The following is a 19820-nucleotide window of genomic DNA, read 5'->3' as shown; positions in this document are numbered from 1 at the left end:
CATATATAATTTTCTTGACTGTGAGCCATGAATCTGCACCTCAATGGAGATTTGTAGAACTCCATCATGGTTACAGATATAGCAATGTGCCTTCAAATGATAATGAGAAAAACTGATCTCCTAAAACAACACTAACTGCTGGTGTCAGGGTTGGAAATAAAGTAAAAGTGAAGAAGAGTAATAAAGTTGTAGTTGATAGCAAGAAAAAGGAAGTTTTGAATGAATTAAATCAGATTTATACTATGGAAAATTCAAGTACAAAAAGAATTTGCTGGACTCCATCCGGCAAGAAAAAAAGAAAAAAAAAAGTGATTTATGAAAACACTTAATATTCAGTGAGTGCAGAATCTAGTCTTTAAATTAGAGCCAAAAGGTAACTGCTTTTTCAACTTTCACTAATTTGTGGTTTGAGGACACACATTACATATTATCAAGGGAAATTCAGGAGACTGACAAAATCAGGTACAATGTTACCCTGCAAGTAATATGTGATATAAGCACTTATGCAGCAGGAGACCAAGCTCTGAAGCAACCAAAAGTTTGTTCTAGAGGGAGGTATTTTTCACAGTGTAGCACACAATAAAAGGCAGCATTAGCCAGCCACATGGTCATTGATATCTCCATCTAAACAATTGCAGCTCCTAGAAAAGTTGAGTAGGCAGGAGCAATTGACAACAGAATATGATTTAAAAACATGTTTGTGAATGTACACATCCAGGAAAGAGAATCAGCGTTAGCTCTGTGACTTCACCAGCCTGGTGTCCTACAGCCAGTGTAAGAAGTGACTGCCTGTGCCCTGACAGCCAATAACAATATTCAGGTCACAGTGCCCTCCTTTTCAAAAGGGTCTTAAGAGATCCTTGTGAGGGTCAGCAGTCTACTGGGTACATTTCCTTTGATTCACCAATTCTTGGAGAACGGGATAAGTCTTCTTTCTCGTTTGCAGGGGTACTTACTCATTTTAAAAACCCTTTGAAAGTGTTCATCTCTTAGACTTTGGTGTGGGTTTGAAGAGGGGTTAAAGAAATCCAATAGGACAGATATATTGTATACCTTCCACTCAGCTGAATTCTATCAGCAAGTTTGGAAAGCTGATCTGGGAGTCTTCTTTGTTTGATTACACCCTCAGGTGTGACAGAGACCTCACACAGCGAATACTGATCCGGGGTGGCAGTCACAGCAAACTCCCTGATGGCCTGAATGACTACTTCCTTCGCTGTGGTGTCCTTACTGATCATGATGTATCGGCTTTGCTGATCGGCTTTAAAAACCCTTAACACTTGATCTGGCAAGTCTGGGGGAAAGAAAAGCCATATGTAAGTGGAAAGGATTTTAGCATATGGTAATACAATTAAGTGAAGTAATCAGGAAAACCTCCCTAGAAAAGATAAATGCTAAACCTGCATCTCTCCCTCGTTACAATCCTTCTTCAAAGATTCTATAAGTCAACATACTGATCTGCTGCATGAACATATTTTTCCCCACAGATACCTGAATGATCCACAAATACAAACATCAGTACACAGCAGCAGCACATAAAATTCTCAGGTTGGTAGCAAAAAAGGGAAAAATTTAAATCTAAAGTTCATCTTTATTATATTGAAAATCCCATTAAGCTAATCTAATATATTCCTTTTACTCTATTTAACATGACCTAGTAATAACTGGCATGGTATGTGTTATTATTATGAAAGAGAAAACACGTTCAGAGATTAATTTGCCCAGGATCATATCAAATTAGTCTGAAGAATAAGAAAGAACTGATTCCAGTGGTTTGAAATTTAAGGTTCATTCTGACTTGGAGCATTTGACACAATCCATGCCAAACCAAGAACATACAGCATTACCATATGTTAGAAGAAAACAGATTACTACAAGAAAACAAAAGCAGCACAGGCGATGCTCACCAGGAGTAGTACTGAAGTCTAAAATGCGATGATGTGACTGCAATAAATCGGGATTACTGGAGGACAAGGTTCCACTGACGGGCAATGCAGTTGGGATGTGCTTGGTCTGCCTTAATCCTACTATGCTGTCATCCTGAGACTGACCAATCCCAATATCACTGAACAAAGAGAAAAATTAGAGAATAAATGATCCACAAGTAAAAAGTTATAACTCATCAATATATAATAGACACAGACCATAAATAAAACATATTTGTATAAGACAGCTCATTTAAAAGTACCATTAATAAATTTGGTTGAAAATTCAGTAGCAACTACTGCTTATGCATTATCTAACTCAACTTATTTGCTGTTTCTTAAGCATATGTCACCCTAAAACCTATGCCTCTTTCAGTAGACAAAGAATATTAGTACTCTCTCAGTATTGTCAAGAAAAGATAAGCTCTAGTTACTCCTGGAAATAGATTTAAGAATAAGCACATTAAAAACAGTGTATTTAGTCTCACTCGACTGGTGATTTATGTATCAGAATGATAAATCATTTTATAATCTGATCTTTAAGAACTGAAGAAACAAAGTAAAACAGAGGAGAAAAATCCAAACTGTCCTAATTTCATTCTCCAGTGTTTCAGAGAAATAAATGAGATCACTATGGAGTCAAATGTAAAGAAACCCTGACACCGGGATTGTTTCTTAATTATACAAAGCATAAAAAAGCAGGGGTCCATGGTAATATTTCTTAGCATCAAAGAAGAGGCAAAGGAAATTAATGACTCATGTTTTATTTTTAGTTCTCTACTCAAAATTTCTAGTTAGACATTTAAATTCCCAGAGAAATACTCCTTATTACTGATAGCTACAAACTCATTTACCTTTATAAAACGTGTTACTGTGGACAATTCTTAAAAACATGATTTAATAACAGTTAAAAATTTCTAGATTTGAAGGGCACACTATTTCCAAAAGAGACTTTTAAAATTAAAATAACAAACATGGATGGACACATACAAAACAACTAGATCATCAGCAAATGGTCACAGTTCTAATTTCTAGAAATTAGAAATGAAGAGAAAGAAAACTCTTTGGTTGGGTGTCCAAGGTGCCATAAATAAAATTAAGACATTTAGCATCAGTTAGGTTCTCAGACATTAGAGCCTGATCATAATACCTACTATCTTTAATGGCTATGATAATTAAAAAAAATATATAATAGCATTCTTTATTTTGTGGGGGGGGATGGAAATTATAAAGTTAAAGAAACAAGGATAAGATATTTCTTTTAAAGTCGACAGAAAAATTAAAGATGATTTTAGTGTAAATTCTTCCAAATTCATAGGTAAGTCCGTGACAAAATCCAATTTCCATTTAAACACATATAGGCATGCACATAAAGATGAGAAATATTAATGTTCTGTGAAACATTAAAACTTTCACATTAGTAGAATTTCATTTCTCAACCACATAAAACCATCTTTATTGCCAAAAGTATCAGATGTAATCCAGGACATAAGACAACAATTATGGGCTCGGGCCAAAGATATAGAGCCAACTGGGTCACGATGGCCACAAATGGCTAAAAACACTAGAGCTGCCTTCTTAAGAAATGTTTCTCAGCAACATTTTCACACCTAAAATGAAGATCTAATAACTCTTGCCTATATATCTCTGTTATCCACAGACATGAGGATACTTTCTTGGATTGGAACTACTTTATAGTTAAGACTTAATTCAGAAAAGTCCCTCTCTGAGCATATCTATTGTTTGACCTCTCCAACTCTTCTCATGGTTACTGAAACTGTTTTTTAGCCTTCGTTGATTTTATAGTTTATTGACTTATTCTCTCTTTTCTCAGTATTCATCACGCTTTCTCTACTTACCTGACAACCAGATCTGACTCCTATAATCCTCTTGCCTCACCCTTTTCTTCTCACCCTATTCACATCCCTCTCCCATACCTATCCTTGCCCGTTTGCCACCATCCAGCATCATAATTTCTGTAATACTGACAGTGTTGGGGGTCGGGAGGGAGGGACACGGTATATCTAGAAAATCTGCCTCATTGGCTAGTTTAATGGCCTTGTTAAAAAAAAAAAAATCTTTGTAAAAATCTTTGATTTCTAGGAGAGCAAAATTTAGGTAGTAACTAGTAGTAAGTCTATCATACCATATAATAGATCCTACAGTTTACTGAGCCTACTTTAAAAAAAAAAAAATTTCTTTTTAATGTTTATTTTTGAGAAAGAGGGAGAAAGAGACACAGCACAAGTGGAGGGAGGGGCAGAGAGAGAGGGAGATACAGAATCTGAAGCAGGCTCCAGGCTCTGAGCTGTGAGCCCAGAGCCTGACGCAGGGCTTGAACTTGTGAACCGCGAGATCATGACCTGAGCTGAAGTCAGACACTTAACCGACTGAGCCACCCGGGTGCCCCAAGCCTGCTTTTAAATATAATTTTTTCATTTCAGTTGCATTATATACATGAATTATTTCAAATAATTTTTACAATAAAATACTTAAAATGAGACACACATTTCCTTTTAGGTTTACTTATTTCAAGAGAGACAGAGACAGTGCAAGTGGGAGAGGGGCAGAGACAGAGGGAGAGAGAGAGAATCCCAAGCAGGCTTCACTCTAGCTCGATTTGGGGCTTGAATTCACAAAACTGTGAGCTCATGACCTGAGCCAAAACCAAGAGTCAGACATCAGCTTACATTTTCTTAAATACAAATTAAGATGTTTCCTCAGTGTTTAAAAATCAACACATCTTATTATCTTCTTTTCCCTTCTCTAGCTTTTGAATATCTTTTTAAATACATATAAAACAAAATTATACATAATATTCTCATACTGTGTTCCTTGCCAATGTCTTGTAGTGTGGATGGCTTATATCCCAGTTTTTCCATGTCACATTTCTATTAATACTTGCCAGGGTCATGCTGACTTTTATTTGACTTTTTTTTAAGGTTCATGGTCCAATATGACTGTCAGATTGTGTTGTTGTTGTTATTGTGCTGCTAATAATTCTACATTTAAGTGATTCTTTTTGCCCGTTTTATATTAAAATTTTTATCAAGAATGGTCATTTTAAAAATCAATTTCTATTTTCTGTAATGCTAACAGGCCTAATCCATCATTTATTTAAAAATTACTCAATATAAACATGCTCTCAAGTCTATAAATAAACCATCATACTCATTGCTTATCCTTAGGACTCTATTGTAGAAGTCTTTTTAAACTGATACAAAACCACCAGTTATTATATTCAGTGGGGACAACACAAGTTTGACTCTCCCATCAATACTATATTTGGACCATATCTCTCCAATCTGTAGATAAAAATTTTTATATGAAATGGAATTTAAGAAATGTTTGATGTAGTTCTGAATATCTACTGTTCCTCTAGAAGAGCCATTCAATTATCAAAGAAAGAAAATACCTACATGTTTTGCAACTTATCTTTCATTGTAGCTTGAGGAATATGTAATAAATGCATTTGGTACATCATTGTTATTTAACATTAAAAAGAAAAACAACTTTGGCTAATGGTAATTGAATTTTATAAAAGATCTCTAGACTAAGAAGGAGCTAAAATGAAGAAATAACCAAGCGAACAGGCAAACAAACAAGACTAAAAAAGTGTGACACCTATAACTTTGTCTAGTCTGAGCTCCTGGGATAAATAAGCAGCCAAGAAGAGATTCAACAATATACCTGACATTCTGACTGTCCAGGCAACTGGAAGGAAGGAAAGGAGTTCTGTGCTTGGTTGGTGATATCTTGGAAACAGTTAAATAAATGAAAACAGAGAGGAAAAAAGAAAATGGCAAGGATGAGTAGTAGCAACCAAAAGAAGCAATGATTGGTTGACAAAGGGCAGACAGTGATGGTAGACAAGATATCCAGAAACAAAGAAATGTAGCAAAAACAACTCCAAACCATGGGTGAAACATGAGCAAACACACATGCTTATTTTTTTTTTAAGTACAAATGATTAAAAAAAAAAACGAGGAGATGCTAAACTATCTCTAATAAAGCTTGGGTTGGCCAAGTAAGTGGCAAACATATGAGATTAAAATCATTACTAATATTGCTTCTAAGACAGGTCAGCCATAAAACCTGAGAACATGCGTAAACATCAATTATATCACTACCTTTGCATATCATTTTAACACAATAAAATAACACACAGAAAATTCATACAGACACTTACTTATATGGTTTCTGTGGCAAGATACTGATCCGAGTCTTGTCAAGTATCTTTTTTAGCTTGTTTCTTCCTCCAACAGTGTTAGCTTTACTTTTTTTATTTACTTTTTCAAGTCCTATCACCTGTTCTACATCTACAGCGAGATCTGGAATGGAGTAGCGACTGGCCTTTTTGATGTCTCCAATTTTAGGAAGGTGAGGGGCACCATTTCTTTTCTCTTCTGACAATCTTGTTAGCAGTTCTTTAAATACTAAAATGGAAATAAACACCATAAAACACCCATTATAAGAAATCCAAACAATTCAAAGGAAATTGTAGGACTCAGGAACAGGTGACAAGTGTATACTTCAACTATCAAAACTGTAATCCCATGGAAAAATACTACTCCAATGAATGACCACAAGAATCTTCTTTGTTGTGTTGCTCTGTCACTTCCATTCACACTAAGTTAAATACACTCTTTAAATCTTTAGGTATTTAAAAATAATAGGTATTTAAACATTTATCAATAAAAATAATCTTTATGGTTCTCAAGTTAGATTTTTAGATCTACATACATGCTTACATAATTATCTGTATCTATGCATTTTACTGTGAATATTTTGATTCTTATATTTGAAATATTACTTATAAAAATGACTTTTTTCATGATTAAGACATAAATGTGGGGAAAAAAAGACCAAAAGTAGACAGATTAAAGTATGCAAAAATACTTACCAAATAAATTGGTTTTCACAGTGATTGATAAATGTGTGTTATTTCTGAGAATTTCCATGGCTTTTGACAGCTGAATATTTTCAAAGTTTTGACCATTTACTTCTAATATCTAAAAATAAAATTATGAAATTCATTTCAGTATCCCAACTGATTGAAGAAAAAGGCACCAATAATCACTCTTCAGTTTGGATTTAGAAATATACCTGATCCCCTCGTTTCAAGCCTGCTTCGGTTGCTTTGCTACCTGAATCTACACTGTCCACAAAGATTCCAAATCCCTTCTCTGAGCCACCAAGTAAGATAAAAGGCAAAGGAGCTTCTCGGGATGGTTTTGTTAATGTCATCAATCTTCTTTTTGCTTTAGCCGCACATGCAATATTTAACAGCCTTAGATGTCCGCCCATTTTCTATAAAAGTTCAGAAAGAGTGGTTTCAAAAATAGGCTGAGTTAAATGAACTTAAAATTGATGACTTTTTTTTCATCAAAAATATTACCTCTCTTTCCAGGTTATTTTCAAATTCTTCTAGAAATCGAGTCATCGCAGGATCTCCTTCAAAGTCATTGAAGTGATTATTCACCCACAATAATACTACCCGTGTAACCTGAAAAATCAATGGTTTTAGCAGGTTTTCTTCTTTTTAGTGCTAAAAATCTGCAATTAAAGTCATTTCAAAAAAGATACTGAACAGTTTACTTAGTAACAATGGACAAAATAAACAACAAAACCCCTCACAGCAAGGATTTTATTCATAAGAAAATGACCTTCTGAAATTATGTATATTTATGAGTATAGACTTTTTGTTGTTTTGCTAAGAAGGATTTTGAATCTGTGAAAGATAGTAATTAACTTCTTCTATCTTGTTTACTCTCAAAATATATTTGAAACAGGTCATAATAAAAACAAAGCTATAATAAAACCAAAATAAATTAATATAAGACAAAAGAAGACAGAAACTAAAAAATAACAGTAGAGGGCAGAAGAGACAAAAGGAATGAATAATATTAAGCCTAGAAAGATCTATAAGGGAAAAAGTTATAAAAAGGAAGGAGCTAGCTGAAAGTTATTGGGAATTACATCTTACTTGCTAACATTAAGATTCAGGAGGCTTTTAACACTGCCAATTCTTCAGGAAAAATGAGTAGACTTTTCTTAAACTGCACATGTGTTTTCACAGAGCCCTACACCTCCTTTATACAGACCAACACACACACACACACACACACACACACACACGCACACACAGTTAGAGACTATTTGTGATGTACCCAGCAAGAGGATTGTGACATTCATTAGACTATAATAAGTTCCATGTGCACAACTTTATCTGTTATGTTCTCAGGACATCCTTAAGACTTATTACAAGTCTTAGCATAAAGTGAATTCTCAACAAAATCTTACTAAATGGAGTATAACTGCAACTTTATAAAAGTACTTGTTTTATTTATGAGTTTTATTTTCTAAATTTTAAATAACATACATTTTCCACAGATTTTTTTTTCAAACATCTTAACCTCTAATCAAACCATCTCCCCTTTTAATCAAAGTGAGAAAATTAAGCACATTATTCTAGCAGTAGAGAAACAAAGGTGATGGTATATAGTTAATTTTTAACTACAGTTAAATACTGTTTATAGTTAGTATACACTCAGGAGTCAAGCCTTGATATTTATATTAATTTTTGGTCATTTACTATCACTATTGTCCATTTTTCAAATTTTGGAAACCCTGATCACATCTCCCTTGAAACCATATCTAACACCCGACCTTTTAATAAAATTAAAATTCTGCAGCTGAGAAGCCAAGTTAAAAGTCTTAGTAGCCTATTACAGGTTAGAAAACTAAGATTCAGGAGCATCTGGGTGGCTCAGTTGGTTAAGGATCCGACTTCGGCTCAGGTCATGATCTCACAGTTCGTGAGTTTGAGCCCCACGTTGGGCTCTCTGCTGTCAGTGCAAAGCCCACTTCAAATCCTGTCTCCCTCTCTTTGTCCCTCCCCTGTTTGCTCACTTGCTCTCAAAAACAAACATTAAAAGAAAAGAAAACAGATTCATAAATCATAAATTGAATATTACCAACTTCCACCACCAACAAACAATTTTTAAAACGTATGACGTATTTTAATACATATTAAGTGTATTGAGCCAGGTACTACATAAAGAACTTCACTTCTATTATTCATGTTCACAATAACCCCTAAAAGATGTCGATTATTCATTTTACAAGTCAATAAATGACTGGCAGGAGGGTCAGATGACACCTAAGGTACATGGCAAAGGCAATACTCAAACCAAGTTTTGATGGCTGGAGAGCCTGGCTGAACAAGCCTACGCTTGTGACTCTCAGAACATGAAAAGCACTGCTGTCCAAATGATTTCTCTAAGACCACAGAGCTAGCTAGGGGCAGGACCAGCAGTAGATCTTGGGGGCTTTTCACTGTTGGTCTACTGTTCTGGATTTTCCTACCTGCCTTCCCGTGTCTGCCTTATGTAAATCAGACTGTCACATGGGGAAAGAAGAAATGAGTATAGGCTATGATTAACTCTTACACCTCAAAAGGGTATGTAGTTTATCATCCAATCTGGCCTTGAAAGAGCTCTCAAGAGCCGCTAAAGAAGTCTGTTTAGAATTATATTACTGGGGCCTATAGACCAGCAACACGTACAATAAAATGCTGCTCTGGTGCCAATTTAAAAATTGTAACTTTCATCTGGAATACACTGACCATTTGCCCAACAGAGGATGAGGATTCCAATGGAACTCAGGTGTCTCACTTTTTTTTTTTTTTTTTTTCCTTAAAAAGAGCATTCTCTTTTTCCATTAAGAATAACTTGAGGGGTGCCTGGGTGGCTCCGTCAGTTAAGTGTCTGACTTTTGATATTGGCTCAGGTTATGATCTCACAGTCGTGAGATGAAGCCCCAGGCCAGGCTCTGCGCTGAGCATGGAGCCTGGTTGGGTCTGTCTCTCTGTCTCTGTCTCTGTCTCTCTCTCCCTGCCCCCCTCCCTCACGCATACTCTCTCAATCTCTCTCTCTCAAACATTAAAAACTAATTTGAACATAACTGGTGTGACAAATATATATATATATTAAACTATCTTTAAGGTTATGTCTGAACATTTCACATTTAAAAGCCAAACTACAATATATTTTCCAACCTTATCCCTGAGGCTCGGGTCATTAAACCACTCCAATAACTTTTTGCCCACTTCCATTGGGCTAGAAAGAAAAGTCCTGTAGGTCAACAGAAAGTCTTCTATGAATGTTGGATCCACCACTGAATGCTCTTCCACCAAATGCATCGTTAATCTTTCTGAGGTGCCCTGTAACAAAAGGTTTAATCACTATCTCATACAAATAATATCTATATGGTACCATAATTCCACATTTTCAACATAAGATGAACTGGGTTGTAATATATATAATAATTTATCAAACTGCTGTTCATCAGGAAGTACAAAGATCTTTTTAACAGCTGGTAACTTTTAAGAGAAATCATACGTAAAAATGGGGGGAGGGATCTTAAGTTCTCATAACTAATGGATACTACAAAAAAAAAAAAAAAAAAAAAAAATCCTTCCCACAAGATGGAGGCAAGTTTATCTTACCTTAATGACGATGTGTCCCTTTCTTGTTCCGGTCCTATCAAGTTCTCGGTGTTCTTTTACCATAACAATTTCTCCTTCCTCCTCAACTTTTTGCATGTTCTTTTCTACTTGGTTGAGAATACGGCAGTAATCTTGCTGGGCTATGCAGACAAACTGGAACAAAATGTAAGTCACATGTTAATGATAAAGTGCTTGCAAGAGATCTAGCAGTACTAATAATTCAGTGTTTTAATTATTTAACACTGACATTTTTCCATGTCTTTCCCATACTCTCTAAATGAATGCAGTAATGAACCTTAATCTGACTTCTCTACTTTTTAATGTATTTCTTCTTTGGTCAAATCAAGTTTCATTTTTATCATATTTATATGTAGTTTATATTAAAAATCCTAACCATTTTAAAAATCAGAAGATAAAATTAAAAGAGTCCTTTTTCATGCCTCTTCTTTGAAGATGGGATCTTAGGAGGATAAATATAAAAACATAATTACCACTTAGTAGGCTTTACAAGTTAGAAAAGATTTTAAAAGCAACAATTTGAAAATAAAAATGAAAAAAAAGATAAAAATTCAAAGATACCCATGGAATAGATATTATACATTTGTTAATTATATTGATAAGAAATCAGTTTAGAAAGTTCGTTCAAAAAAGGTCCACAAAACAAGCCACCTACTTGTTAAACTCAAGTCATATTCCTTGTAACTAGTATTAAGGGCAATCCTTGCTCTTAAACAAAAAGTTAAAAATAATATGCATGGTAAGTCATTACTCCTCTGTGACCCCAAATATAAAAAATATTAGGGCTGGGGCGCCTGGGTGGATCAGTCGGTTAAGCGTCCGACTTCGGCTCAGGTCATGATCTCACGGTTCGTGGGTTCGAGCCCCACGTCGGGCTCTGTGCTGACAGGTCAGAGCCTGGAGCCTGTTTCGGATTCTGTGTCTCCCTCTCTCTCTCTGACCCTCCCCCATTCATGCTCTGTCTCTCTCTGTCTCAAAAATATATAAACGTTAACAAAAAAAAATTAAAAAAAAAAATTAGGGCTTAGGGCAAACAACTAAATTACATTTCTTAGTAATTTAAAAAGAAAGTGAAAAATGAATTAAAGCACTTATTACACAAATTAACCAGAAGTCAGTGAGGAGGAGACATGAGTTAGAGTATTTACAGTTTTGACTTAATGTTCATGATAGTATATTTATTTTTTTAAAAGATGGAAAACCAAATGTAATAATTATTATCATGAATATGACACCATCATCATCATTTTGTGGTGGCCTTATAGGAACTCTCCATTCACCTTCTTGGTCATCCCATAAAGAAGGTCCTACTATTGTCCCCATTGTACAAACAAAGAAACAGCTGTACCAACAGCATGCTGATTTGCCCCATGTTTCATAATTACATGCTTGCTAATTAAAAAAAATCTTTTTCATGCACATCAAAATCTTGGAATAAAATAGAGCAGTATGCTAATAATTATTATTTCTGAATAATGCAAATTACAAGTGACTCGTTTTATTTAATAAATTTTCTATATTTTCCATACTTTCCATACAATCAGTAAAGTTTTTTAAAAGAATAGCAGCGCTTCATACCTGAGCAATAGCTTATTACAACATTGTTTCTTCCAGAGCTAGTTGATAAAATCTCATTAATTTTTCTATTGGAATCATAAAGTTAAAATTCAAAAGACATAGGCTTTTCTTATAATTACATATAGTTAAAAAAATTTTTTTTAATTTAAAAACACAATCCATTTCTATAACACTGACCACAGGTGTATACACGTTTTGAAATCTGTGGTCCTTAGTTCTTTGTCTCAAAAATAGTTTATTTTTTTTCTTTTTACAGGGCACCAAAATTGCTCTGTCTCCAAATAATTTTAGGTGATTTTTCTTACACTCTGTTTTAGAGAACACAATTATATCATTTTCTCATTTATCTCCTAAAAAAGAAATACATTCCATAAGTTAAAAGGAGTAAGTAGATAGAGAAAAGAAAATGCTCTTAGGGGCACCTGGGTGGCTCAGTCAGTTAAGTGTCCAACTTGGGCTCAGGTCATGGTCACACAGTTCATTGGTTCAAGCCCAAAGTCAGGCCGTGTGCTGACAGCTTGGAGCCTGGAGCCTGCTTCAGATTCTGTGTCTCCCTCTCACTCTGCCCCTCCCCGACTTGTGCTCTCTCTCTCAAAAATAAATAATAAACATTAAAAAAGAAAGAAAATGATTTTAGAAGAGAAATGTACTAAAATTAATCTTGACTGAAGGTTTAAGGAAATTAGAATAAGTTTGATTTGGAATTCTTAAAGCCTAGACTTTTTTTTAATGTTTTTTTTGTTTGTTTGTTTGTCTGTTTTTGTGAGAGAGAGAGAGAGAGAGAGAGAGAGAGAGAGAGAGAGAGAGTAGTGAGCAGGAGAAGGGCAGCAAGAGAGGGAGACACAGAATCTGAAGCAGGCTCCAGGCTTTGATATGTCAGCACAGAGCCCAACGGGGGGGGCTTGAACACATGAGCCATGATAACATGACCTGAGTCAAAGTCCAACCAATGCTTAACCCCCTGAGCCATCTAGGCACCCCTTTGAGAGATATTTTTGTCACTTCTGTACCAAACTGAAGTACCATCCAAAAAGAAAATAAAACCCAACTGAATTTCTAATAGGGACATACATATCTAAAAAGAAATAAATAATAGGTAAAAACATTTATCTGTATTTTTATTAGCAGATTTATTTTTGCTTTAAGAAGTCTGAAGATATAATAAGAAATTCATATGCAAGACATAATTTTAATTGGTACGATGAAGCCAGCTGAAAAATTGTGAACTATGTACATAATTACTTTGATGAGGTTTTATACTTTTAAATAGCTGTAAGCATATGAAAGTAATGTAGACCTTGGCATTCTGATATAGAATAAAAATGCAAACAAGATTTGGCTTACAAAAGGCCAAAGGCAGCTTACATTGCAGGATTGTTTTTTGGGCACATGACATCACAACTGATATTTAGTAGAAAAATTATAATAGACGATAAAAGGATGAAGTAAAATTAAACGTCAACCATAATACAGTATTGTCAACTTTCCCATGTAAGTGCTTTCTCCAAAACTACTTAAATTCAGTGTCATTAGCTCCCATGGTCTCTGGAAAAGGGGAGTCTAACAGGTTTACCTTAAGAAGTTAGAGCTATTTAAACTGGCATTTTGTGGTCTGTAAGGGAAATTCATGCCTGATTGTTCACACAGGGATCCCAGGGTTCGTTCCCCATTGAGGGTGTAGGGTAAGGCTAAGCAATGCCTGATGTGTTACTGGCAGGCCTAAGACACAGGTGGTAGCGAAGAAAAAGGGGAGAAGGAAAAGAAGAGTGGGAGAGAAGAGCAGGAATGGAAAAGAGGGATAGAAGTGGGAAGGAGAAAAGAAGGAGGCACATATGGGAAACGGAAAACCATTACCAATTGCCTGGTACCATAGGGTGTCTATATCTAGCCCTGCCTTTGTCTTTCAAAGCGAACAGAGGAACAAGCACAAACAATGAAAGGAGAGAACTGAAAGAGGAGCACACAAAGTAGGGATCCAAAGCAAAATAGAACTTTGAGCATATCATGGGATCCAAACAAACAGAAATAAATGTTAAATATAATTCACTCATAGTGGATCAGGTTTACTCTGAGCTCAACTAAATATCACATTATTCAGTATTTACTTTTGGAACCCACTGGACTATAAGAAAATTAAGGCCAGTCCTAGGCGAAGTTGCCTCTTCTTGGTAAGGAGAACAGCATTTTTGTTCATCTCATTTAATAACTGTTAAATGCCTACAAGGTGCTCAGTAGAATGATATAAACTTATAGAGGCCATCTTATGGATGAATGAAAATATGATTCTCATTGTTTCCTTTACATCCCCTAACAAGAGGATGATCTAACATTTGTAGATAACTTACTGACAGATATGACATTTTAACAGAAATACACTAAAATAATACACCAACACAAGCGTTACATTAAGTCTAACTTCATTCTCCAACCTTGTTCTCCTACTGAGGGAATGAATGTCAGGCCTGAGCAGATGAGTCAGTGCAGGTACAAGAGTGATTCTTGAAACCCCTTATTTAAGATCTTCCTTTTACAATGGCTTAGACTGGAGTGGAGAGAAGAGACTTTTCTCAGGTTTCTCACCAATTCCTCATCTAGTAAATAGAGTAGACTCTCTTCCCTGACATCTTCTTTCTCTTTGTTTCCCAGAATTCCGAAATAAATATTTAATGTTACCTGGTACATCTGATATTACTTAAGTACTCTGTAATATTCAGTCATATAGCATTTTTAGCAATTATTCTGAAATATGTCTATGCCTCTAATATCATTTTAGTTCCATGATTACAAATTTCTAACAAAAGGGGCTGGTCAATTAAGAGGTATTAATGTAATCGATGAATTCTCAGAAATAAAATAACTTTTTAACTTGCCCTTTAAGGGTACAGACTCTGACTAAAATGCTCTAGTAACGCCAATATGTACCAGGGAGGAACTGATAAGAGATAATAGGATAGGGAAACCTTTAACAAATTCCTAGTTTGTTTTGGACCAAGTATGGCTTTATTATATTTTGGAGTACAGTTCCAAAGCTGAAACATCAACTATAATCTCTTTTACAAACACAATTCTAGGTCAAATAAAGACTCCGAGATTTACCTACCATTTTGTTTTCTTCTATTATGCCAAATAATTGAGACTTGACTATATTTAGAATGTTCTTCTGGCATTACTATTCAAAATAATGAATTCACAACCATTTATTTTTTCTCTACAGTGCTTACTGAAGGAATTATTTGGCAACATTATTCTCTAGGTAAGATAATTGTATTTGTAGGGGCGCCTGGGTGACTTAGTCAGTTAAGCGTCTGACTTTGGCTCAGGTCATGATCTCCCGGCTCATGAGGTCAAGCCCTGTGTCGGGCTCTGTGCTGACAGCTCAGAGCCTGGAGCCTGCTTCAGATTCTGTGTCTCCCTCCCTCTCTGCCCCTTCCCCCACTTGTGCTCTGTCTCTCTCTCAAAAATAAATAAATATTAAAAAAAAATTTATTTATAGCCATGGTCATTTTCTCTTTTAGTAAGTAAAGTGCTTAAAATGAAAATTTAAAAGAGTATTATTTTACATTCATCAGACACTATAAAAATTCAATGATGTTCTTTTAGAACAAAGTATATTCAGATGTATTTCAGACTACAGACCATTAAATACAGTGGGCACTTACCATTAATTGGTCTAAGTCAAATCTTTCGGTTTATTTACATTAAAACATTTTATCTTTCAAAGACTTTTTTTCAGAAGAGAAGACATAAATTTTATACACTTGATAACACAAGTATCTTAAATTTTTTCTTAATAATACAGAGGTTATCAGTTATAATCAATCTAACTAAATTTCACATTTGGTCTCCACATTTTCTCTAGTCTTTTATTAAATGCTTTTATTTATTTATTTATTTATTGTTTAATGTTTGTTTATTTTTGAGAGAGAAAGAGACACAGTGTGAGCAGAAGAGGGGCAGAGAGAGAGGGAGGCACAGAATCCAAAGCAGGCTCCAGGCTCTGAGCTGTCAGCATAGAGCCCAATGCAGGGCTCGAACCCACAAACCGCAAGATCTTGACCTGAGCCAAAGTTGGACGCCCAACCAAATGAGCCACCCAGGCGCACATAAATGCTTTTAAATAATGATTATTAACACAATATCAACACTAACATTTTTCTTTTGCTATCATGTATTTTCTTTTATTTAAAAAAAAAATTTTTTTTAACGTTTTATTTATTTTTGAGACAGAGAGAGACAGAGCATGAACGGGGGAGGGGCAGAGAGAGAGGGAGACACAGAATCGGAAGCAGGCTCCAGGCTCTGAGCCATCAGCCCAGAGCCCGACGCGGGGCTCGAACTCACGGACCGCGAGATCGTGACCTGAGCTGAAGTCGGCCACCCAGGCGCCCCTCATGTATTTTCTTTTAATCAGTAATTACTTTTTTACCAAGAAGTCCTTCTACTGATTCATACTATGATTTTCAGGACTTTTATTGTTTTTAATTTTTTTAATGTTTATTTATTTTTGAGAGAGAGTGAGAGAGGGTGTGAGCGAGGGAGGGGCAGAGAGAGAGGGAGACACAGAATCCAAAGCAGTCTTCAGGTTCTGAGCTGTCAGCTCAGGGCCCAATGCGGGGCACGAACTCACGAGCCACAAGATCATGACTTGAGCTGAAGTTGGATGCTTAACCAATTGAGCCACCCAGGCGTTCCTGATTTTCATGACTTTTAAATCAATTCCTTATCTTGTATGTTTTTAAATAAAAACACTGCATAACTGTATCACATCATCTTTATTAATCTATTTCTTTTCATAATGGGTGTTTTACTTCTATATTTTTTGATGAACAGATTATCAAACTATTATTAATGGAAATTTTAAAATGCCATATTTACAGAACACTTTTTTAAATAAAACATATTTACAGAACACCTAGTTATGTGGAGTCCAAACAACTTTATTATTATTTTTTTAAGTATGCTTTATACCAAATGTGGGGCCTGAACTCATGACCCTGAGATCAAGAGTTATATTCTCTACTGACCAAGCCAGCCAGGCGCCCCAAGTCCAAACAACTTTAAGGAAGATTTATTTTTAATTTCCTAGGGTGTGATAACATTCTACTTTAAAATCATATTTAAAATTCTAAAAGATGACCTATTTATATAGGCAGAAAAATCTTACCCCAACTGTATAGACGTGATAAGCATAAAATATACATATACATTTTTAATGATATTTTATACCTGGCAGTCATCCACCTTTGTTCTCATTACTCCTTTCATGTATTCTTTGTCCATGGTAGGAGAGACACCAAAACTATTTCCCATACATAATATTTCTGCTTTTCCATCTGGATAAGTTACTTCCACAGAACCATTCAGAATCACTGACCAGGAATCCAGCTAATTCAAAAAAATGAAGACAAAGCAGAAAATTATGGTCATGCAGCTGTAAATGCTAGAATGGTCTCTACAAATGATTTAGCAGATTTTTCATTTTGAAGATGGAATAACTCAAGTGAAGTTAACTGTTTACTAAATCGAAAGAAAGAACAAGGAATAAAGCAAAGCACAGCCATGGATCTATGTATTTCCTCATGCCCAGCTAGGGGTACATGTCATTCCACTCTTTTAATTTGACTTTGGGCATTCTTCTCTAAAATGACACAAGGAAAAAGAATTCTTCTGTTCCCCCAAACATATGTAAGCAATATAAAATGATCACCACTGCCTCAATAAGAATATCATTGCGTTCTGACAAAAGGCATACAATGAACATTTAAAGTTATAAAAATCTGAAAAGTTAATATATCAAAGTATTTCTATCAGTAGCATATGAAATATTATAAAAAATAAAAATATTAGATTTGAAATATTTTGACATAACAATCAGTGTATCATAATTCTTAAATTATTCAAACTAATTGTTGCCCGTTGTTTTTTAAGAGGAAAAAATAAGAATTCATTTTTTGTTCACTTGCTGTACTAAGAGACGCTCAAACAGAAATTTCGTAAGTGACAGAAATGTTCACTAACCTCTTCACCATCATTTAGCACTATGGTCCCAGCTCGTTCCACGACTGCAAACACCATAACAGCACAAAGTTCTCGTCTCACTGACATAGTCATATTGGCAAAAGCAGGCAATTGGTGCATAAATTCTAAGAGTTGTTCTAAAAGGCAAAAGATATTGTAAACATTAATCAGCAATTATTTATTTATCTATTTAGCTTATTTATTTGAGAGACAGAGTGAGAGAGAGCAAGGGAGGGGCAATGAGAGAGAGAGAGGGAGACAGAGATTCCCAAGCAGACTCCACACTGTCAGCACAGAGCCTGATGTGGGGCTCAAACTCACGAACCGTGAGATCATGACCTGAGTCGAAACCAAGAGTCGGATGCTCACCCAACTGAGCCACCCAGGTGCCCCACTACAACTTTTTTTTTTTTTTAAACCAAGCATTCAAAAAGAATGCTCTAGGGTTCTTTCTTTTTAAATGTCCTACAAAACTGCCCACTGGAAAATATAATTACTTCAAATATTGTTAGTACAAAAGCTGAACTTCTTGCAGGTAAACGAAGAACTGTCACTATGGAAGTGGTGACATTTACTTATTGATTTAGGAATGCTAGTATACATTGTGATTCAAATTCTAATGGGAATGAAGAAATTAATAAACTTCAAATGGAAAATTTCTATTGAAAATCAGCTGTGATCTTATTAAGGCTAATTAAAGGGTGAAATGATAAGCTGAAATGAAATAGAGGTCTGAGAATTCTCCAAAAAAAAAAAATCAATAGGTCTATTCTAGTGCCTTCTGGGCAGGTAGACACCCAAAACAGCAGAAATAACCACTTTCAATCTAAAGATATCCCATGATTTAGAAACCAAGGGGTATTTTCTATGGATTAAGACAAATTTATAAAAATTAATCAATTAAAAATTGTATTATGCTAAGTGAAATGAGTCAGAGAAAGACAAATATATGATTTCATTAAATATGTGGAATTTAAGAAACAAAACATATGAACACAGGGGAAGGGAAAGAAAAATAAAGATAAAAATGGAGAGAGATGTAAACCACAAGAGACTCTTAAATATAGAGAACAAACTGAGGGTTGCTGGGGGGCTGGGGGGGGGCGGGTTGGGGTTAAATGGGTAATGGGCATTAAGGAGGGCACTCATTGGGATGAGCACTGGGTGTTATATGTAAGTGATGAAATCACTGGGTTCTACTGAATCCAACGCCACACAGTATGTTAACGAACTTGAATTTAAATAGAATTTAAAACATTATATCACAAATACAAATGAAAATTGATACGTTATTTTTTTTATCCCACAGACTGGCCAAAAGAGAGAAAAGTTTCAGTCTTCCTGTTGGCGATGCTGTGGAGAAACAGCTTAAACTTTGATACAGTTGTAGCTGTTGACAAGATGGATGACTTCACAGTCTTTTCTAGTCCTGTGGTCTCTATTTTTAATTTTTTCTATTATTAGGTAGCTTTACTAATTACTAAGTTCTTTCCTTACTCCTCACTATGGCTCTATGAGGTGCATGTTTTCTTTCTCATTTCACAGGGAGAAAACAGGCTCAAAGTCATATAATTAGGAAGTGACAGTGATGATTCAGGACCGTCTGCCTCCAAACCTCCTGCTGGACATTATAGGTAATGATAAAAGAGCACAAGGTGTATGTCAGACATCACTTGAATACTTATTAGTTATATTGCTTTGGGAAAGCTGATTAATTTACTTAAGGCATGTTTCCCTCATTTATGAAAGAACAATATAATACCTACCCTTTG

General features: G+C 35.2%; 1 protein-coding gene across 18 annotated transcripts in view; it reads right to left on the bottom strand.

Annotated features, from left to right (window-relative positions):
- The window catches only part of RAPGEF2 (Rap guanine nucleotide exchange factor 2), a 254465-nt gene that overhangs the window by 17003 nt on the left and 217642 nt on the right, over positions 1-19820 (bottom strand). For all 18 annotated transcript variants that reach the window (XM_060653863.3, XM_060653864.3, XM_060653869.3 and 15 more), the window contains 10 exons: positions 18049-18185; positions 17257-17415; positions 10435-10587; positions 9985-10149; positions 7324-7431; positions 7032-7235; positions 6829-6937; positions 6115-6361; positions 1908-2065; positions 1054-1294 (listed from right to left, as the gene is read on the bottom strand). In XM_060653863.3, the coding sequence (XP_060509846.3) occupies positions 1054-1294; positions 1908-2065; positions 6115-6361; positions 6829-6937; positions 7032-7235; positions 7324-7431; positions 9985-10149; positions 10435-10587; positions 17257-17415; positions 18049-18185 (1681 nt within the window). The remainder of the gene's footprint in view (positions 1-1053; positions 1295-1907; positions 2066-6114; positions 6362-6828; positions 6938-7031; positions 7236-7323; positions 7432-9984; positions 10150-10434; positions 10588-17256; positions 17416-18048; positions 18186-19820) is intronic.

Source organism: Panthera onca, chromosome B1, assembly GCF_046562875.1.
Source record: "Panthera onca isolate mPanOnc1 chromosome B1, mPanOnc1 haplotype 2, whole genome shotgun sequence".
In the NCBI taxonomy this organism is placed as follows: domain Eukaryota; kingdom Metazoa; phylum Chordata; class Mammalia; order Carnivora; family Felidae; genus Panthera; species Panthera onca.
The sequence above is the reverse complement of the archived record's forward strand: the minus strand, read 5'-3'. Positions and strand labels throughout refer to the sequence as shown.